At 33.3% G+C, this 23,276-nt stretch overlaps 3 protein-coding genes across 4 annotated transcripts in view; 1 reads left to right on the top strand and 2 right to left on the bottom strand.

The window, feature by feature from the left end:
- The window catches only part of LOC142975195 (ATP-binding cassette sub-family G member 1-like), a 42,161-nt gene extending 41,168 nt beyond the window's left edge, over window positions 1-993 (bottom strand). Inside the window, exon 1 of the mRNA XM_076117906.1 lies at window positions 699-993. The gene's annotated coding sequence lies outside the window, so the exon portion shown is untranslated. The remainder of the gene's footprint in view (window positions 1-698) is intronic.
- An 8,702-nt stretch (window positions 994-9,695) lies between these two features.
- LOC142975563 (limbic system-associated membrane protein-like) lies at window positions 9,696-16,510 on the top strand. The gene is made up of 10 exons (XM_076118495.1): window positions 9,696-9,854; window positions 10,342-10,466; window positions 10,744-10,945; window positions 11,115-11,246; window positions 12,733-12,921; window positions 13,262-13,322; window positions 13,885-14,146; window positions 14,434-14,509; window positions 15,442-15,576; window positions 16,046-16,510. Exons 1-10 carry the CDS (start codon window positions 9,803-9,805, stop codon window positions 16,333-16,335), a joined length of 1,524 nt encoding a protein of 507 aa, XP_075974610.1. The 5' UTR covers window positions 9,696-9,802; the 3' UTR covers window positions 16,336-16,510.
- Window positions 16,511-16,527: 17 nt separating this feature from the next.
- On the bottom strand, window positions 16,528-19,348 carry LOC142975564 (juvenile hormone acid O-methyltransferase-like). 2 transcript variants are annotated; one of them, XM_076118497.1, is made up of 5 exons: window positions 18,826-19,233; window positions 17,723-18,088; window positions 17,338-17,509; window positions 17,023-17,131; window positions 16,528-16,940 (listed from the first exon to the last, which is right to left on the bottom strand). In XM_076118497.1, exons 2-5 carry the CDS (start codon window positions 18,079-18,081, stop codon window positions 16,726-16,728), a joined length of 855 nt encoding a protein of 284 aa, XP_075974612.1. In that variant the 5' UTR covers window positions 18,082-18,088; window positions 18,826-19,233; the 3' UTR covers window positions 16,528-16,725. The 2 variants fall into 2 exon arrangements, with proteins under 2 accessions (XP_075974612.1, XP_075974611.1); XM_076118496.1 differs by lacking the exon at window positions 18,826-19,233 and adding an exon at window positions 19,261-19,348 and having other exon boundaries at window positions 16,530-16,940.
- Window positions 19,349-23,276: the final 3,928 nt, after the last annotated feature.

Raw genomic sequence — 23,276 nt, 5'->3', positions numbered from 1 at the left:
GTTTGTTGAGTAAGGCAAATTGTCAATACGACTTTACAACGTGCGTAATGTTGACATTACCCGGTGGTTGCACACATTGCGCGACTGTAATCCGATTCGCCTAAATTACAAACAATGTGCTAATCACCTTTGACTTGTTTTGAAGAAAGGTACCTACTGAATTTCACGATAGGCTTTTATTGCGGAAGGAATATTTATAATCATAGCATGTTCTTCACATTAATTATACCCAACTTGATAGTTAATTAGGTTGGAATTTATCGCTGAAAACTAATGTGTATGTCTTTAGAAGCCACCGTGCTTCGGAAGAAATTCTTAGTGCAGATGTTGGTTTTAACTTTTTTCAAGCCTTCCGCTGTGTGAAATTTTGTAAAAGTAACAAATAATAATGAATTGTTAAAAATTTACACGTTTGCATAGCGGTATATTTTTTTTTATTTAACCCACAAGTCAATTCAGCCAAGTGTATTTACCAAATTTTGAAAACAATATAATGCACTTAGAGAAAGTGTTATTTTCTTTTAAGTTTTACCACACTCTTAGAAGAATATTTATTTACGTTTATTTTAAGAGGGTATGCATGCCATTAGAAAGTGTGTATATTATTTCGATCGTTGACATTGTTAGCAAAGAGTCAAAGAACTATTTACATTTATATTTTTTCTTTATTTCGTACGTTGAAAGTGCATTGTACTTACCCAATAATATCACAAAATGACCCCAAATACCTGAAGTCGAAAGTAATGATTTTACACTAAATTAGAGTTTCGAGGTAAAATGAGAAAATTACTTTCGAAATTAAATCATTATTTCACTGTTTAACGTTTATTTATATTTGTTGTAAGCGATTGTAAACAAACTCCGCGATATAATTCACGATGCGGATGTGTTGGAATCGAACGCGGTGCGGTACGTACTGCGCCGCGAGTCAGAGTGAACTGACTGCTTGTGTTTGTTGCGCATGTGCCGGCGAGTGCCACTCACTATCTTTTGTATTCGTATGGACAAACTGTTGCGGTGTTTTCCCTTAAAGAGTGAGCAGAATTCGAACCGGCACCGTAACGAGTAATTTCTTGATAAGCCTATTACTGAAATCGTAAAAAATACAAATTCGTTTTTCATGGATTATTGTTTCATATTAATGTTTAACTGCAAAAAATGTCGTCAATAAATCAACTCTTATTTAGTACTGTTCAATTTTACTATCTTTGGAAGTATACAAATCTATATAAGTAAAGTCTTATTACGTTAAAAATAGATCTTAGCTGCAGAGTCAAGGTCTAGCCAATCTTAGAATTGGCACGATGCCAGAACACTGACAAGAAAATTTGTTACAAATGTTTTTGTGAGTTATACTGTGAAAGTGGCGGTCAAATTAAAGGAAATCCCTTACTAGCTTTGTGTCACTAAGGAAAATTATTAAGTGGGTAATAAAAGTTAACGTTGTGTAAAAGCGAACCCGGTTTACAATTAATTTACTCATTCGGTTTTGAAAGTTTCTAAACATCTGCATAATATAATATTTGCTAACTAGTTATGTGCAAGTAGTATCTGGCCAAGGGCGAAGTGTGGTGAAGTATGAGACCAAAGGGCTCACAAACGCAACCATTTAATGATTGCAACAGCGCCACTTGCATCGAGAACGACTAAATATTTACTTAACCGCCAGTTAAAATAGTTTTTGAGATTCTAAGTTTTCGCAATTATTCCATTCCCGAAGATATAAATGTAGCTTAATTGGAAATGACACTTCATAGTATTTATGTTGCTGAAACATATCGTGTAAATTTAAATTGATAGTTAAGTGAGTTCTTATTATTATATAAAATCTTCATTAGTGCTAGAAAAGGTATTTACCAAAATACGTAAACTTTCGAGACCCTCTGAACTACCATTACCTATTTAATATTATAATTTAGCATCCGTGGCATGCTTGTTTACGTAAAAATTCGCTTTGTTTTGCCTGACGCGTGAATATAGTGAACACGTGTTACTTGTTATCAAGAATTCGATGTATTATGATTACGTTCAAAATGATACAAAAGCAATCAATACAACATTTTTAATAGATACTGTAATTTTTTTGAGCTGTAACAACTATTTTGTCATTAGCAAAAAATATCAAAATACTTAATTCAAAAGAAAATTGTTTTGGGACTTAATCTCATAAAATATTACTTCCTAACAAATAATAAACCTAAAAATAAAAAGAATATTGTCTAAATTATGCTATTATTTTGTATGACTATTAATATATTTTGTAAAAATATTCACCTAAATCAGCGTTTAAGTTACAATCCGACATAGTTTTGTTACTTAAACAAAATGTAGGTTTAAGAAATATGCACTCGTTTGACGCATTTCTAATGGCCTCATTAGCACGTCGACATGTGTATGAGTTCAGTTATGATTACAAAACTTTAGAATCTTCTAGATACGTTGCTTCATTCACTTATAAGAAGTTTGAGTAATGTATTGGAGTTCATTCTCACGCAATTCCTTAGTATTGTATCTAGGTGACATCGTTATTATAAATTAAAATCAATGCACTTTCTTAATATACTAGTTGAGTTAAGTAATACCACAATTAAGTGCCGTATCGGAGTAGAGTAGCTGGGAAATTAGTTTGGGAAAGTACGACGGCTCCATAAATATTAACTAATGGCTGTTATTATAAAAATATCATTTTGTAAACTTCGAGAAAAGTCACATGAACCAGTATTAATAGTAATTACTGAAACGATTTGCGGGCTTCGATTCTCTTGAAATAGTGATAGCGTGATGATCACAAGTTAATTATAAAGTAGAGCAACTTTGCACTGGTGTGATGCGATCATAGCGCAAGTTACGTACACGACAGGAATGATCTTTGTTGTTTAGGAAAAATAATTTCCAAAATTGTTCAAGTTGGTTTTTATATGGTGTGGCGTAAAAATAATGTAAGGAGATTACTTTTATATCTATACTGATATTATAAAGCTGAAGAGCTTGTTTGATTGTTTGAGCGCACTAATCTCAGGAACTTCTGGTGCGAATTGAAAAATTGTTTTACTGTTGGATAGCCTATTTATTGAGGAAGGCTATAGGCTATATAACATCACGCTACAACTAACAGGAGCAGAGCACCAGTAAAAAATGTTACAAAAACGGGGGAAATTATGACCCATTCTCTCTTATGTGACGCAAGCGAAGTTGCGCGGGTCAGCTAGTACTAGTTTATAGACGAGGTAAAAAATATGAAGTGTGCGCGTGCACATACAAAATTACACAAAGACTTAATCACACCCTGTAATATAATTCGAGGTTAAACGACACAGCGAACTATTATTATTTTATTGATCTATCCTGAAACGTGGCATGGTAATTTAATAAATGGTTATAACATCTATAATTACTCATTAGCGTTAGCGTATTAAGATCAATTAGCGAGATATCACGCGTTTGCAGTTTAGTTTACAGTGACCTTATGAGTGAAGTTATCTAAGCGAATGCAAGGTATAGTCTACAGTAGTTATCATTCATTAAGAAGAAAACCTTTCCTACTATATTTGTATTATTATAATACAAGAGAGATGAGAAGTTTCAATTATATTTAGGTTAGGTAAAATTATATATTACTGGAATAATACAATATAAATAGTATGAGGTGTTCTATTGTCAGCGTAGGCACTGGGTGATTAACATGGTAGGTATTGTAGACCGCAACTCGGTGTAGCTATGAATTATATATTATTAATAAAGGAAATATTAAACTTATTTTCTTGGAATCGCTATAGAATATAGGTAAAAAGTGACATTTAAGCGGTTAAGTTTAGGTTTCGTGACAGTTATGAATAATTGGAACTTCCGACCAATATTTTTAATTAAAGCCAAATGTAAATTAACCTAACGTTTTACCCGTGGGCAACATCTTGTCGTATTTCATTGTATGTACACTTAGACTTAGCTATGTTGTAATACATTCACATCTTAGGCTAGATTTATATATTTAACTACCTAACGTTCAGAATAAAATATGTATATCATAAGTAAGTACAATAATGTTTATTAGAATAATATAAGCACTAACAGGTTTTGTTCAACAATTAAACCTCACATGATGCATTTATAGCCATTCACATCACGTGTACCTATTTAGTTTACTTACTTGTGGTCTACGTATGGTTATTTTAACACTTGATGGACATAAGTACTTAAAACTAAGTAACACACTCGTATGTTTTCTTTTCAAGTTACAGTGCCAAACTGAACTACTTAATTAGACGTCCAACGATAGGTTAAATGAAAATCTTGTAAGAACAAGACGCACCATGGCCACATCCGCAATAAAGGTATTATTATGTGACACTATTACGTACCTAGGAACTATTTAACACTAGGAAATACTCATCACAGTGATTATAATGAGTTACCTTCTGCTTTACACCTGTTCATCTGCCAAGTTACGTTGAGGGCACGATGTAACAACTGGGCTTGCGTCCTTCTCTATTTATAGTTAAAAAAAGCCTGACAGCTTACAATATAGGAGATTTAAAATAAATCTGTTTGGATTGATATATCAATAGACTATTAGAGTTACTTAATATATAGTTATTATTAGACTATTATACTATACTCAGGCAAAAAATACCCAATATTTGACACATTCAGTGAGTGGCGAAATGTACGTAAATAACAAGGTATAATGTAGAGTATGCCTGACCACAAAGGAAAATATGGTGATTAATTGTAGGCCTTACTCAGCAAAAGGATAGAAGTCCGTTGATAAGGTCGTGGTTAACAATACAGTCATGGAAGTGGAACATTGCATCTGAAGTAAGTTTTAAAATTATTTTAATTTGATATTGCGTTTAAGATAAATATTAAATTATATGAAATTGGTAACACCTCCTTCTATCTCTCAATCAACGGAATAATGACAAAGATTTCCTTTAACAAAGGAGCCGTGTCCAAACAATATCATAAATTATTCACGGGATTTTGCTCTGAAGTCATTTTAAATTTAATTTACGTCAGATCCATACTTTATATTATTTTTTCAAAGGTAAAGCAGATTGCTATCGAACTCGTTTGATTCCGTAAACCAGTAATAGTGAATTGTGAGACAGTTTAATAGCACAATTATTTGTATAAGTGCAGCCTTACGTAATTGTAAAAACTAGAAAAACGAGAAGAATTTTATACTAGTCTACGTAGCTTAATAAGTATAAATAAGTACCAGCGTAATTGCCTATTGTTGACAAGTATATTAAAATAACTTCTAAGGGAAATAGCATTACTAAATGCATGGATTAATGATCTGATAATCTTCTAGTCATAATTCATTTATTTACATAATTAGCCTTAACGATCAGGGAGGCCATCTCCTACGATTAACGACTATCGACAACCGAGTAGCTGCTGAGAAATCATATCAATAGGTACTTTTTGGAAAATAAAACAAATGTCGATGTTAAAAATACACTTATTTTAAAAACATCATAGGTACATAACAATAATAGACGGCTGCCGTGGCGCAGTGGTTATGGTGGTCGCCATGCCAGTACCAGTACGTCTGAAGGTCGTGGTTGTACTTTGTGTCCGTTATATTTATATTTGTAAAAGCCCCCGCGACACACGAGCAATTCTTAGTTAAGACACTATATTATGAAAGGCAAATATTTATACTTTCTGCAATAAGTCTCGCGATTTTTCATATTTGTAATAAAATATTTAAAACATAGTACAAAAATATATTAACGCAGTAATAATCGTAAACATGTATTATAGAAGCGCGTCCAAAGTCGCGAATATTTCCGTACTTGTGAAATTCCTTTAATTCAGTATTTAACTAAAGTACTAAGAAGCATCTAGAGAATTAAATAATTAAATATAAGTATGGCCTTTATCTGAGGCAGTTTCTGCAATAGACAATAAAAATAAGTTATGATATAAAATAGATAATTACAAGGTTAGTTTGTCAGTTCTGTGGTTAATGTAGTTATTTATGTATTATCGCAGGAATCGTGATCATTTACTTATGTAATAAGCATAGTATCACATCCGTTTGGCTTATGACACCGATGAGACTGAACGAAACCTAGATTTAGTTCTAACCATTTTTATAATTAATAAACATTGCATTCAAATTGATTTGTAAAAATAATGATAAAGATTATAGGAGCTCGTGGCAAAACAACAACAGTCGCACGAATCGATCTCTCAGGTAAAGTTACGATTGCCGTGGTCGGTCTGTGGACGGGTAACCATATTATACATACCGAGTTCCTTCGTGTTTCGTAAGACACCTTAAATTGTGCTGTTATTTGCCAGACGACTAGTAGTTAGAAGCTTTAAAAGTCTGACAACCAAAACATTGGTATTCAACTGCATCTGGAGTGACTAGAAGGCGTCTCTAACATAGTTCGAAGAAAGGCCAGGCGGACGAGTGATAACGATATAGCATAGCTTCTAAATCTCAGTTATTGCAAACATTAACACAAGTTGCAAAACGCTATTAGTTAACCGTTCACCGCATAAACTATATTTTATTTGATCGTATTCGTATCTGTATTTATGTAAAAGTTATTTTTGTAGTAAAGCACACGACATTCTAAAAAATGTGTGGGTGCATTATCGTGCGGAAACTATCAATACATTATAACTTATACAAGTATACCTAATATTATATCAACAGGAAAACTGATTGCGTTTAACAACGAACTCGTATTCTGAATAAACCAAAGTAAAAAAAAAAACATGGACTGATTGGACTTCATTCAACGAAGTCATAAGAATCTCAAACCATTAGTGAAGGTGTAATAGTTTACCATAAAACGATGGTATACTTCCATGTGATTAATTAATAATTCATATTACTTACAAATTCTAATTATTCGTTGCGATTCCAGTCACATACAGTAATCTTCCGTATTCATACTTTATAACAACTTATGATACTTCTAACAGATATTTATTGCATGTCTAACATTATTCAGTTCACACACTTTTATATAAATTATATTTTTAATATGAATTATCACTGTAGAGTCGGGGCATTGTGCTACTGTATTTGGATCATTAATTTAACTGTTTTATTGTAATTTAACTAATAGTACCTATGGAAGCGTCGTATGTGGTGTCAGATAGAGATCTAATACCTGTTTATCTTGTGCTAAAATTACATAATTATGTATCTCTTTAAAATAAATGTAGAGGATTCTGAGGATTCATTTGGGAGAAAATAACTAATGACGATGGCAAGTGACAATGACATTATTTTTAGTCAATTTAGTCATACGTTGTATCTACGTCAGCCTAATATAATTGTTGTGAACATTCTTACAACGTACTGCTTTTATCAAGAATCGACATTATTATTCAGCGAATGTCGAACATCAATGAGTACCTACTTCTCATAATACGTTTGATAAAAATTCGTTACCGTGACGTCAATGAATCATTCGATAGTTCGAAACAAAGTCTTGTAGGTTAGGGATAAATGTTTAATGAAACACACTGGTGATCATTTATAATTTATAATATAAATAATTTATTTGCATATTCCTTACTCAAAGAAGGTAGTTATTATTATTTTAACAATCCTCAAGTAGGTATTCCCAATATTACCTTTTGAATTATGATTCAAAAAGCGCCTTTTGCTATTTCAAAAGGCGCTTTTCAGGCAATCTCATGAGAATAAAATTGTTTTTAAAACAAAATTGCTGAAAACTTTATTATTTGTGTGCGTCTTTTGCTGTAAATAATAGTGATAGAATTGCATACATTAACAAAGTAAAATGTAATGTGGGAATGTGTATTGTTAAACTGTGTCAGGTGATGATGACACCGGTCAATTACCCACGCGTTGATCGTTTACTTTGATAAACTCGTAATTCCTCACATTGATGTATTGAAATATTACCACAAAAAAATCCTACTGCTGACTCCCGATTTTATTCAATCACTTATTTACATGATTGCTGGAAAGCCTATATGATACAATAAGTTGCAGAAATGGCATAAAATCTGGAAGCTATGGTAAGTATTTATGGAATTCAAAAAGTATATCAGTCCGCAGGTCAATTTGCGGTTTTGCAATCGTTATAGAGTCTTGTATGGAAACTAAGAAATTTCCGCGGAATAACAACATTAATAAAATATTGCACATGCTACTGCCTATATAAAATTATCAATATATATTATAAGTAACTATGCATTCGGTTTATTGAAAAAACATTTTTTATAGCTACTAAATGCAATCCTTTCAGATATCAAACAAAGGATTAATCGGTATTTAATTCCTTACTTTTATAGTGGTCATCAATGTCACAAAAGTCATTGCGTCATCATTTTATGGTAATATATAAAATAAATTACATTTCATTTTATGATTACCAATATAATAAATTACGGGTACGACTTTGCACATATTACACCTAGCAGTGGGAAATATTGAAAATTTATATTATGAATTGTATGGTCACATAGAATACATAATATAATTAAAGACTATTTACTAGATTACTTGAAAACTGTTGAAAAAAAAAGGAACGACAAATTAAAACAACTCCGAAGTTTACAGCACATAATAGTTAGAGAAAACTCCTCAATTCGTAGACTGAACAATACAAGAATATATAATTTCTATTGACCTCAAAAGTGATCAAAGTTCAATCAGCAACGCTGAAGTGACATCATTGTTTGTCATTTAAACGGTACAAGTATTCGCTGAATGTATTTCAATAATTATTTAATGTTTTGCTTATCATTACACAGTTATTGACATGTGTGTATTGCCTTCAGTCGATAAAACCTTGCATCCGGACGGAGTACAAAGTACAGTTTCAATTTGCGATAAATGCTTACTAATAATGTTCCTGCTTAGTATTATCTATCTAGAAATGTAATTAAGAAATTAAAGAGAACATGTAAACAAATATTTTATTTTTACAATTTGCTGTTTACTACTGAACAGATTATTATAATTTAAATCACAGACACGTGTCGTGGATACAAACTCAGACGGAACGAATATCATTCTGCATGACCCCAGATAATTATTTGAAGTCTGGGAGTTCTTTGTGCTAGCTTCGTCTGTTTATAAAAGACTCCTCCGACTAAGAGGTTATCAAAATCCCACAGTCATCATCAGTGCGAGTGTTGTTATTTTTTTAAGTTAATGCAAATCTGGGTTAACTTAAATTAAAAAGAATATAAAAGAAATACAAGAACTACACAGTCAATACTTAGGAAAAATTATTTAATTGATAAATTACACTAATAGATGCGTCTTAATGTGATGAAAATCACTGGGTACACACAATAGCCAGCTAGCTGCATTGTAATAAAACTGTAAAATAAAGTATGAAGAATCGTTTCATGGTCAATATTTTATTTATGTTTCTTGCAAAACTTCTTCGAGTAATTTTCATTCTATACTTTTTATGTTGATTGGAATGTAAAGGTATCTTTTTAAATTTTGAAGATATTTGATGCCTAATCCGAAGTATTATTTAACATATTGTTGTTAATTATTATATTATCTCGCACATCCGAAGCGTGACACAGTATTGTGACCTTTTTAATTTTCCATGGTGACTACGGTAAGTGTCACTTCCTCACTGATGACATTGTACACAATAATGATCATTAGGATTAATTAATTCTTCCTATTAAATAATTTGTACGCATATAGCCTAATAACCCGCACTTTCATTTGAAGCGTGCCACTGCCATCACGAAAAAAGAAATAGGACGAACGAGTGATGTGCCATTGTTAAAAAAATAAATGTGCCATTAAAATTTTAATTTCGAACCTAAAATGAAGTGGTTATTTTATGTGATTGTTTTTGTGTACATGTTCTATAGAGCAGGTAAGTTCCTTAGACAAATATGGAAGTAGGTTCAATATTTTTGAGTCTTCCTCATTAATACTGTAATTAGCCATTACCATGTATTAGTTTTTTAGCTACAAAAGGAGGATAAGTTCAATTAATTAACGTGTAGGTATATGTATAGTAACGACCTGGTCTGATCATTTTATCAAAATCAGTGACCAGAAGTTCCTCGCCAGTTCTACTCATTGGCCCCTTGTTCCGAACTGGCGGTAAATTCACCTCCTGTATTTGACCATCATAAGTGTCTGTATTTGTCCTTAATGCATAAATTATTATATTTTATTTTTAATGGTATCTTGCACTAAATTTGCGGAAGCGAAAGCCATTATTACTATTCTAGTTCTAGTAACTCATCGTAAATGGACGATAGGCGGTTTAAGTCCTGATCAATACAGCACATTGAGAAATTTCTCGAGTTGTCTGTCCAACAATACAGTGTTATTTCTTTATTTACATTTAACAGTGTATGGCGGAAAAATCGTGGAACATGGACTTATTGTGGAGCCAGTCACTTATGGGGACAGCGACTATTTAAAAGTTGGAGAACACAAAACTATAAGCTGTAAAGCACCTAATAGATTTCAAAAGGTATGAAACGTCTTCCGGGCTTAAAACATAGTTAGTTATTAGATAAAAAGTTGACTTCATATTTTTTACAAAAAAAAAATTGTGATTTGTCGTCGACAAGAGATTAATCACGTAGCTCATATCCCTGACTAAACTAACTATCTTGTTGTTGGGTCCACAAGATAGGTTCTATTAGGAACTATAAACTAAATATCTTGTGCTCAAAATGTATTTGATACTGATAATGATATGATCTGCATAGGTTTTGAAGTGATAATAATAAATATAACATTTCTAGGTGGAATGGTTTTATCCGAACGGTAGCGTGGTGAAAAGGATTCCGGGTAGCAGGGTGTTCGCCCAAGAGCATTTCGTGCAATCACTGAGAGGAAGAGCCCCAGCCCTCGTGCTGACGATAACGAAAGCTATGGTTCAGGACACTGGAGTGTACGAGTGCCGGTCTGGAGACGAAGTCAAAGAGGCTGCTTTGTGCGTCGTAGGTATGTATGAGGCTTACGGCAATGTAGAAATGCAATAATAATTAAAGCAAAATAATGACATTATAATACCAATTTTAGTGTAATATACGCTATTTGTCGAACTTTCTTTGTATCTCTAAAACGTTAGGTTTCTGCTTCTACTTAAGTAACCATTAACAAATGTCCACAGAGCCTTCGGAGTTTGTGGGGACGACAACTGAAGTGACTGCAGACTTGGGCCGCTCTATTACGTTGTCGTGTCAAGCAAAAGGAGACCCTGAGCCGAGGCTGGTATGGGACAGATTCGGAAATTTTATTACTGGTATGTATTATGATTGGCATCGAAAGTGAAATAAATATTCGTATAGTATTAAATATAAAGCATAATGTGCAACTCAATAGCTCGGAAACTTATCACAGTGTACATTTCGAATGTCCAAAAGTCACATCATTTCGTAGATACCAAATTGCACATTCTCATTTAATTAGTAACTTTGACCTACGCATCAGCGTAATACGATTTGACGCACAAAATAAAAAAAACCTAAATAAATAAATACGCAAGTAATTAAAACTCATTGTCAATCATTTTCTGTCAATCTTCTGTCATACACACTACACCCACAAATCAATCAATTACTTATTTTAAACAACTTTTAAAAATCCTTTGTGTTCCTTTTTTCAAAAGTTCGAAGCACTCCAGATTGTTTCTGTAGGTATGTCTTGACCTTTGAATCGCTATTTTTTTAGGTTTTGCGGTAAAACAAGTGTTTATGGAAAATAATTTAAATAATTTTTTATCCAACTTCTGTTAATGCTCTTTATCAAACTTTAAGCACATATTAATATAAATTAATGAATAACGACACCAATTATATGAATGTTTATTTATTTTTTGTGAATATAACAGAAGAGGTTAATATTTTTTTGGTCATTGACCACAATGGAAACGAAACGTAATTTTATCAACGCATGCTTATGTATGTATAGTAAAACCGATTTCCGTGAAAAGTAAAACAAAAAACATTTATTCTCCTTGTGTCGCTTTACAGTAAATATTTAATAAATTAATTGGTGTTATAAACTTTCAGGGTATGAAACAATAAAATGAATAAATAATATGTTGGGAGAACAAGATAAAATAAACATAATAGTAAATGGAGTATATGTAATTGGTGTATAATTGCAATCGTTATCTTATAAATATAAGTAGCATATGTTGTGTATAATTCTTATATCAAGGACAATTATTACATTTATATTATAGTTTAATCCAACGTGAAACATTTTCCTCTTGTGCAAGACGTTTCTAGGTACCTACACTGTTTCTGACGATTAATTTATTATTGTCTTAAATACAAGATGACTACAGCCGTTATTTGGCCGGGCTTCGGTTAGTTGTCGATTCAGACTATAATCTTTAGCGCATTAAAAATTTATATCACTTAAATTTCATGTATCTTTTCCTTTTCATTTATCTTTTCCTTTACCATTATATTACCGTTCCCGTTAAAGTTATAATCTTTGAACTAGTATTTAATATATTATGTATGTAGTTAAGTAAAACAACTTTGATTTATTACCATAATTATGAACGGAATGCATGGTTATTCAAAGAGCGAATTGTGCTTATATTTGATTTATATTTGCGTTATTACTTGCGGTTAAAGAGGTTAATTTTACGTTATTAAAGTCTATACATTTAAAGCATATCCTAGTTCTAAATATTAACTAACATATATACCTACGTCTACATGCAAGATATTTCATAGTTACTGCTAGTTGCCGTGCAATCTCTCATTTTTCAGATGAGGACAGTTCAGATAAATACAAAGTGATGACGAAGTACAACATCCAAGGGTTCGAAGGTCTGCTCACGATCACATCACTGGAGCCTGAGGATAGTGGAGTTTATTCTTGTGTCAGTATTCAGGAGAGCTCTCAAGTTGAGGAGTGCGGCCACATTCAGAGGCTAAATATTACCTTGAATGTTAATTGTATGTATATTTTCAGTCAACGTAATACTTTTAATTAGAATATATTTAATATGCATAAATTAAAGCGAGTTAGTAAAGACAACTAATATAGTTATTACGATAGCATAATTTTAGGTTAAGTTTCGTGTTGTTTACAAGAATACAATAAGTTTCAGTGCAGCTTGGGAGTAAGTACCACCTGTGTTGTTTTTTTTTGGTATATATATTGACAAGGATATCGATACTTTGTTTGCCTAATTATTTATAAATGTCTTTATTTTTTTAAATTTATACATTTAGTTATTTTTAGAAAAGACTTTCAAAAACACAATTTTCTTTTCATGTAAATCATCTGTTTCAGACGCGCCTATTTTTGAAGATGGCAATGAAACAAAATTGGTTTATGGCAGAAATAACGAACAGTAAGCATACAGTTGTATTCACACACAATAACATCGCATGCCTAACTAGTTATAAACGTCAGTTTAATTAGACCTTCCGCTTTCAACACGGTTAGCGTGTGTGTCTGAAATGATCATTTTGTTAATTACTCGCCAGAGTTTTTGTGGAAATAAAATAGACCATATCCACGTGATAATAGTATCAATTAAATATTTTTCTTATATTAAATATTAACATTACCTCCCACGCAAATGGTTGATGGTTCGAACTGGAGGCAACTCACCAATGACTTATCGAAGTTATGTGTGTATTAGAAATCACTATCATTTGCTCTAACGGTGAAGGAAATCATTGTGATGAAACCTTGCATGCCGACAATTTGTTTCATACATTTATTGACAGCATGCAAAAGTCTCCAACCCGCACTTGGCTAGCGCGGTGAACTCAAGGCCTAACCATTTCCAGGTTTGGTAAGAGACCCTTGCCCAGTAGTGGGACAGAAATGGGTTAAAAAAAATGTTAACAGCCAACTCCTCTTATGCATATTGCTATAATATTTTTTAACCATAACATTATTTCCAGAGTGGATATGATATGTTCAGCTGCAGGCTTTCCCGAACCTACATACAGATGGTTCAAAGAATTATCTGACGACTCCCTATTGGAGTTCGATAAGAAACAAATTAAGTTTAATGAAGGTGAAGGGAATCAAGCTGTATTGAGTGTTGAAGCGAGCGCGTCCACGTATGGCCAAAGGTTCAAGTGCCTAGCGACGAATGATCAAGGCAGCTCTGAGAAATACTTTGTTGTATTGAAGATGGAAAAGCCCAGAAGAATAAGTGAGGTAGCTGTCATTTTTATTAATAAATTATATGAAGCAGCTTAAAAACAAACACAGCATTTTTTTATAGGATAAAACCATATCCGAGACTGAGGACATATCAAACAATTTGAATTTCTGTGTATTGCTCTTACATTTTTTACAGGTTCATGAGTGTTGCTTTTCGTTTTAACATTTCAATTGGTGCATTGTTTTATTAGGTCAATACACTTTATATGATTGTGTGACTCAAGTGATCCATAAATTGATGTGTCATGATTTAACTTCTGGATGTGGTCCGTTGATTGCAGGTGGCTCAGGTTGATGGCGAAGATAAGACAGTACTAAACATCACGTGGTACGACATTGCGCTGTTCCCAGTTACCAGTGAGTCTATTATAAAACTAGCTTTAAAATATAACAGTAGATAGATAATATTAATTATTGTAAAACATTAAGGGTCAGAGCCCATTCGTCCCCTAAGATTCGCACCCTGTGCCCACTCGTCCCCTGGAACTTTTGAGGGGCCCATTCGTCCCCTGAAGAATATTTATTTTTATTCATTCTTCTAATATAAGTACATGTATATGTGTAACTTAAATCTAATAAATTGTAACTAGAAGTAACCTACATAAAAATTGGCTAAAATCACCGTATTTTTTGTATATTTACCAACTACATGCAAAATCATAATAACTTAAATCTAACAAACTATAACTACAATAACAAAAAATGACTAAAATCACAATAATTATTGAAGATTAAACAAATCAACATTATTTTAGTACAAAACTAATCTTATATTTGTTTTTTCATTTTAAATTAATAATATATGCATAGCTTTTCCATGCAGTGGCCTAGTGAAATCTGATTTTCAAAAAATTGGCTAATTATGCGATTTATTCTCGCTTCATTTTCAATCGATTCAGGATTCATCATAGCTCTTTTTTCAATGATCTGTTATGATTTATTAAATTAATTCCGTTAATAAACTGTTCACAAGTTTATTATGTTAACCGTTTCTTATGTAAAATATAGCTAATTTTATCTCAGGGGACCAATAGGCACCTGAATAGGTGCCGAATCTTTAACTTATATTGTATATATATTAGAGGGGACGAATGGGTACCTTAAAATAATATTTTTTATTAAAATATTAATTGATCCCCTACCAGGAGACCAATGGGCACCTATGTAGGGGCCGAATCTACAACTTTTATACTAGGGGACGAATTTTAGGGGACGAATGGGCTCTGACCCAGACAACGTTGTGAAGTGGCATTTCAAAGCATTTGTTACTTATTGATTAACTGTTACAGCATTCGAAATACAGTATATTCAGGATAAAAACGAAGGTAACAGAAGATTGTATTCTAAGGAGTCCACGTGGAAGAGAAGCAATCTATCCGAGGTCACACTATCAGAAAATGAAGTCATAGATCCAGAAACAGGGGGTAAGTAATTGCCTTGTTTTGTGTAACATAGCGCTTAGAAAATACGTTTAATACTTGATGGTACGCGGAGATTAAGTGTAGACACATGTATGTCCATCGTATTACTTTTAATGGATATAAATAAGGTAATGTTTAAAGCTGCATCACTAGAGTCCGAACTGCTAGATTTGAAATTTTGCTCGACATGGCTATGACATTTCTGAACCTGGGAATTAAGCCCAAGACCTCGTGACAGTTGTCTACACCACTACTTCCATCGCAGGACATGAGTAAGCGACCCTTATCCAGATGTATAGTATCTACTTATAGGGCAATTGCTGAACAGCATTTAAAATTGTTTTTTTTTTAATATTGAATGAAGTCTATATGTACTTAATATTATTATATTATCTTGAGTGGACAACATTTTAAGCAAGTTGTTATTGTTGTTTTGCGGTGGCGCGCGTTACAAATAAATAATGTTATTCAGGTATCATCGTACCGGTGCCAGATTTGGCGGTAGAAACAGCATACTGGATACGCGTTCGCGCCACGAACGAGGTTGGAGAGTCCCCGTGGTCCGACCCTGAGTTTGTGTTCACATCGGTCGAAGAAGAGGAGGCCACAACCACGACCGAATCTTCTGAAGAATCTGCAGATGCTGAACCATCCGTTAAAGAAGGAAACATGAATGAAACCACTTTCTATGGCATATTTTTTGCGGGTGGTATCTTTGTTGTAGCTTTTGTTTGCATGTTTGCGATGAGAATGGTCAAATAATCTAATTTGGCCCACAAATATCATTGAAGTGTCCATTATTTCTTTTATTAAGCATTTGTTTATGTTGATGTAAATAAAACAAGTTTAAATCCTGTTGTTTTTGTGTAATTTAAATATTTTCAAGTCAGTATTTGTAAGTTGTTGGTCATTCCAAATAAACAATTATTTACTTTTGTATATTTGTTTTATTTTGATAAACAACATTTGCGGAAAGGTCAATCATTAAATTAAGCCACAATAATAATGTTTACCTATCATTCTTGAATATAAATATTACTTATTTTCCTAGAATGTATACTGAACTTAAAGTAACACAATTTTGTCTTTAGCCCTTAATTTTAAGTTTGTACTTACTTTTTCCCTTTAAGTTAAAAAAACTCATGAATATTTTTATGTTTCTATTACATTTTGAAAAGCTTTTCCGCTTGATTTATGTGCGCAGACTATGACTAGAGAAAAATTATATGCGACAGATGGAGCATCCTTATTTTTGCTGTAATCAAAGGTCAGTAGTCCCATTTTTTCTCCGACTGCTAAAAAATCTTCTGCAAATTTGTCGAACACATCTTCTGGCATTCCGTATGGTTCTACAGATCTTACTGTATCTAGAAATATACAAAGATTGATTATTTTTCTATTAAAACGTAAAGAAATAGAGACTTAGATAACAATCGTAATTTTAGATACCTTTTAAAGACTGTACATTGTTATGGACTGATGTCATGTTCTTGTAAGTCACTTCAATATTCTGAAATCCACATTTCTTCATGATTTCTGTAACTTTCTTGTCTGCGTCCTACAAAAAAATAAGAATTAGAGCTTACTAAATGTTTACATACATTGTCTTTTCTTCTTTTACGTTACGGGGCTTAGGTAGTAGATAATAATTTACTTGGTTTTGAAAATTGTTATAAAATTTATGACTAATTTGAAGTCTGGATATTTTTGGGCTAGAGTATCACACCTACATAGCAAGGTTGTGATTATTAATTAGATACTTGCCTTCATTTCGTGATATGGCGATATAAAACTTTCCACGTTTTTGATCCAGAGTTTCCAATGTGGATGATGTGAAAGAACGTTGTATATGCTGTATATCATGGTGTTGGCTAAGATCATCAGAAAACAGTCACCATCGTCTGTCATTAAATTGTAGATATTTTGGAATACTTTTCTGTGAAGAAACACAAAAGTTCTTAATCGAAACCTTCGACAACAATAACATAGTACCTACGTTTCAATGCATATTTTAATTCAAGTAAGAAATTAGCAACTGGAAGAAACATGATTTTTATAACAATCGGAAGCATGTTATTTGGATATATTTATGTACGGATTTTATTATAATTAAAACAAGTGAAATCAAATAAAAAAAGGGGGAACTTACTCTTGATTTTTGACCCACTGCACGGCGTAAAAGGAAAATACGTGATCAAATGAGCCAACGAAACCCTCCGGAAGATCTCCTCCTATGTCTAATACCGTGAAAGTAATATCTTCTCCTGCATAGCGCTTGTTGGCAAACTTGACCATAGTCTCGTTTATATCACATCCAACAAATTTCTTATACTTGGTAGGTGTGTATTTCTTGACTACAGCAGTGACACTTCCGTCGCCACAACCCAAGTCTATTGCAGTATCTTCATTCTTCTTCCATTTGATATTTTTTCCGTATTCTATTAAACATTGCAGTGTTGTTTGTCTCTGCATTTCATTTGATGCATTGTACAATTCGGGGTTATTCATGGTAAGTCTAAAAAATGAAAATAGTATGTTTTGTTAGGATTGTTTAAGCCCTTGCCGCGCATTTTTACGAATCAAGTTCGATCATGCGTGGCGTGTTTTAGAAAATATTAGACAGTGCCATGCTAAAAATTTATTTAAGGTGAAACACATATTCTCTTAAAAACGTACAATCTATACTAATATTATTAAGCTGAAGAGTTTGTGTGTTTGTTTGAACGCGCTAATCTCAGGAACTACTGGTCTGATTTGAAAAAAATATTTTAGTGTTAGATAGCCCATTTATCGAGGAAGGTTATAGGCTATATAGCATCACGACCAATAGGAGCAGAGTACCAGTAAAAATGTTACATAAATGGGGAAAAATTCCACCCATTCTCTCTAATGTGACGCAAGCGAAGTTGCGCGGGTCAGCTAGTGAGTTAAATAAATCAATAATTACCAATTAAGCGGCACAACATTCCTATTGTGTATGATGTTAAATCTTATTAGTTATTCTGAAGCGAATGTGTCTGTATATTTATGGAGTAAATACAAAAAATAGGCGTCAATTGACCCTCATTAACATGTACTTATGAATTTGTTAAATTTGAATTATTAGTAAGTTAATAATTTACAGTCACACAGTATTGTTTCTCATTATAAATATTACGTTCCAAAAAACTTCGTGAATTTATTACATATGTTGTGAAAGTGATAAAATTTGTAACATGGTTTATTTAAATTATGTTTTTTTTTGACAATTACCTGGAACTTGAACTTTTGGTGATAATGGTGGCAGGCGACCTTTGCCGATGAAGAATTTTATGTATATGAACCTTTAAATTATGACTAGTAGGTATATGGCTTTATAACGCCGCTGCAGATAGAACAATCTCTCCTTCCCTTTATATAAATAATATTTTGACACTTTTGTAATTTAGGTTTATATTTAAACAAATTCACTAATATAAGAGGTCCATTAGACCTATCACTCAATGATATAAAAAAAAATTGTTACAGTTAAGAGAAAATTGAAGATTCGTAACTTTTTGATTGATGATAGTAGAGAATGTAGAGATTGATGAGAGATGAATATTTGAACGTACAATTTTGGATCATTTTGCACCAAGGAATATTAAATAACTGACAATAAGCCAGAGATTCTTCTTCTATTAGAAAACAAATTAAATACACACTCACGTTTAACAAGGCAAATTAACAAAATCTAATAGATGCGATAAAATTTCCGTATACGAAATAACTGAGTACGATGAGCAGTAGAAACTTGTAATACTGATTGTTTAGTTTGTCGTTCACGCTTATATATACGAGTAGGTAAATGGCTAACAGACGACCTAAAACACGTGCATAAATGTTTATCTTATTATTAATTAATCGTCCATGTTTTCTTTTTATGGAAACGATCGTCGTTACGAATGTACATGCTAGGGTTTACACTTGAATTAATACGTGGAAGCCTTAACTAAGAGTAAGTTTTAAGTCTATTTAACTGGAAAATTAACTTTAATACGAGGATTTTCATGAGCTCGTGGCTAAGTAACAACAGCCACTTGGATCGATCTCTAAGGTTTAGCTACGCTTGCTGTGGTTGCTCTGTGGATATAATATATAATGGTCACCCATTATATATTATACATATCGTTTGTACCAAGGAATATCATGCTATAACCCAGTATCGTGAGTTTGACATTTGGAATGTAAAGGCCAAAGTAGTTCCTACGACGCCCGGTAAGAAGCGCTGATCAGATTTTCATACAAAATTTGTCAGTGACAAACCGGTTATCAGTAGTCGATAGTAGTACAGAATCGAGCTACAGGCAGGAGGTCTGGTAGTCAGTATTATTACTATACTCTGTGTCTGGTAGGTAGTATCCGATTTTTGTACGAAACTTTATCACCTTTATGGATGGTTTGTTTAACGCACGCAACAGTTCCACTAGGGTCAATTATGGGGCAATAGATACCCACCACTTATGTATATGATTTAGTAAATGGTTATGAGATAGCTGATATGTTAATTACTTGGAGATGCTCCACTTAATTATTATATCCACGTCTTAATACTTATTTTTCACTAGTTTATTTATCATTCTATCCACTTAATATTTATTTTTTACTGGTGTAGTTCTTGTTCTTATTCTAAGTATAATGCAGTCTAAATTAAAAATAGGTTGATCTACACAATGATTGGTACTTTTAGTAAAACACAAAACATTTTAAACTTACAATGGTACAATATTTTGGGCGGGTCATATTATCTACTAGCTGATCTGCGCAACTTCGCTTGCGTCGCATAGGAGACTAGGAGATTCTCCGTTTTTGTAACATTTCTCGTTGCTACTCCGTTCCTAATGCCGTAGCGTGATGTTATTAACCTAAAGCCTTCCTCGGTGTGGTGAACCTAAACTCCACCTAAACTCCTTCTACTCTATGGTAGATGCCATATATTAATCATATAACGATTTGGCATTCTCTGTCAATAAATATATCAAACACGTAATGCTCGTATTTTATTAATACATAATATTGGCGACGAGGAAAAACTGAACCTAAATGGAAAAGCTACGTAAAAAACGGAGCACCCTACGTGGGATGCTCACCAGACTCGATACCTACATCGAGCAGAGGGCGACGATGTCTGACGAGGACATCACCGCTCGCTCCGCAGCCTTGAAGGACACCATAACAGCACTGCGAGAGTTACAAGAGAAGATAGAAAACAAAACCATAGATGATAACGATGAAACAGCGTATTTACACGAACAAAATTACGGCTACGAATTCGAAGAACTTCACACTATTTTAGTATCAAAACTTTTAACAAAAAAAAACCATTATTCAAGGTCAGCGACAGGAAGACCAACATAGAATATACCAATACCATAAGATTATACCAAAAATACAATTTAATCCTTTACATGAATCAGAAACGTTCAATAACTTTAAAAAACGTCTGGAAGTGTACTTTAGACTTAATGAAATTACTGAGCCCCTCATGAAGACAAATATTCTTCTGTCTACATTATCACCAGAACTCCATGAAAAATTATGTGATTTAATAGCACCAGACGAACCATTGAATAAGACATTTAACGAAATTACTGAAACACTTGACGACTACTTAGACCCAAAACCTAGCAAATGGGTTCTACAACATAAATTTATATCGAGAACTCAAAAATCGGATGAAACAGTAGCGCAATACGCCGCAGATTTAAAAAAGCTCACTACCAACTGCGAATTTAAATGTCAACACTGCCAGAAAAACATTTCAGAAAGCTTTTTATCTCTTCAACTCATAAGAGGATTGAAAGATAGCGACGCACGTACAAAAATTTTACAAGACCGAACAGTATGTACATTTAAACACCTGACACAGATTGCAACATCTATTGAAATGAGTAAAGCAGAAAATACATCAATGCTTCCGAATGAACAACCAAGTAGTGACAATATCAATAAAATTTCCACTGATTCCTACAATAATTCAAAAAAATCTCCTTTTAGAGGAATCACACCAAGAGATTTAAAAGGGAAATGTTTCCGCTGTGGTTTAAATCACGAAACCAAGAAATGTAGCGCTATAAACATAACATGCTATAAATGCAAGAAGGTCGGACACTTAGCTAGTGTGTGTCTACAACGGCGCTCAGATGCGAAGCCCAGTAAGACTACACCGGATATAAATCAATTAAACGACTCAGCGATAAGCGATGATGATGAATGGAATGATATTAATGTTATATCTGGTGAAACATCCGAAAAATACATGATAACGGTACACATTGAACATGCTAAGATGAAAATGGAATTTGACACTGGAGCCACACTTACTTCTATGTCATTACGAGACTACAGAAAATTGAAAATCGGCAAAAGAATCTTTAAAACTAATATAAAACTCAAAACATATACCGGCGAAGTAATCGAACCTGCAGGTGTTGCATACGTTCAATGCAGATGCCAAGGAAAAGAATTCCACGGTAAATTATACATCATCAACAACAACGTTGACCCCGTTTTTGGCCGGAGTTGGATGAAAGAACTCGAAACTCTAAATTTAGCAGATATAAAAACTTTACAGCAATCAGAAAATCTAGAATTAGACCAGCTTTTGGAACTTTACAAGACATCAGTATTTCGATCCGACTTAGGCGAAATACCCAATTACAGAGGACACCTAAATCTACAAGAAAACACAAGACCAATTTTTATCAAACCACGTAGAATACCGTACGCTTTAAAAACCAAAGTGGATGAAGAGATCGAGCGACTATGCAAACAGGGTGTCATCACGAAAGTCGACCACTCTGATTGGGGTACTCCAGTGGTACCAGTTGTCAAACCGAATGGGAGTATCCGATTGTGCGCTGATTATAAAGTTACACTAAATAAAGTCATACAAGATGAACAATATCCAATACCTATGATAGAAGATATATTTGCAGAGATGAACGGAGGTAAACTATTCTGTACACTCGACATCACCCAGGCATATCTCAACATGACAATGGATGAAGAAAGCGCAATGCTACAAACACTAAGTACGCATCGAGGCACTTTTAAGGTGAACCGCCTAATGTTCGGCGTTAAGGTCGCGCCGAGCCTTTGGCAGAAATTTATGGATAAACTCCTTCAAGATCTCGAAGGTGTAAAATGTTTCTTTGATGACATCATCATTCAAGGCATCAACAAAGAACAATTACTACAGAGACTTAAGCTCGTGTTAGACAAACTAAAAGAAAGTAACCTACGAGTAAACAAAAATAAGTGCCACTTTTTCAAAACAAGCATCGACTATTTGGGACACACTATCGACAAAGAAGGTCTACACAAAAACAGAGAAAAGATTAACGCAATAATTAAAACAGAACGCCCAGTCAACACCGCAGAATTGAGGACATTTCTTGGAATGGCAAATTTTTACAACAAATTTATACCCAACCTATCATCGATCACGAATCCACTGAACAACTTACTCAAGAAAGAATCTAGTTTTCGATGGTCTACAGAATGCGAACAGAGCTTTATACACATTAAAAAAGAAATTCTAAGCGAAAGAGTACTTATACATTTTGATCCCAAGAGGCCCTTGGTTCTTGCAACAGACGCATCTCCACTGGGAATCGGAGCAGTACTATCACATAGACTCCCAGATGGATCAGAAAGACCGATAGCATTCGCTTCCAGAACAC

Source organism: Anticarsia gemmatalis, chromosome 9, assembly GCF_050436995.1.
Source record: "Anticarsia gemmatalis isolate Benzon Research Colony breed Stoneville strain chromosome 9, ilAntGemm2 primary, whole genome shotgun sequence".
Taxonomy (NCBI): Eukaryota; Metazoa; Arthropoda; class Insecta; order Lepidoptera; family Erebidae; genus Anticarsia; species Anticarsia gemmatalis.
Note: the sequence above shows the minus strand (reverse complement) of the source record. Positions and strands in the feature narration are given on the sequence as shown.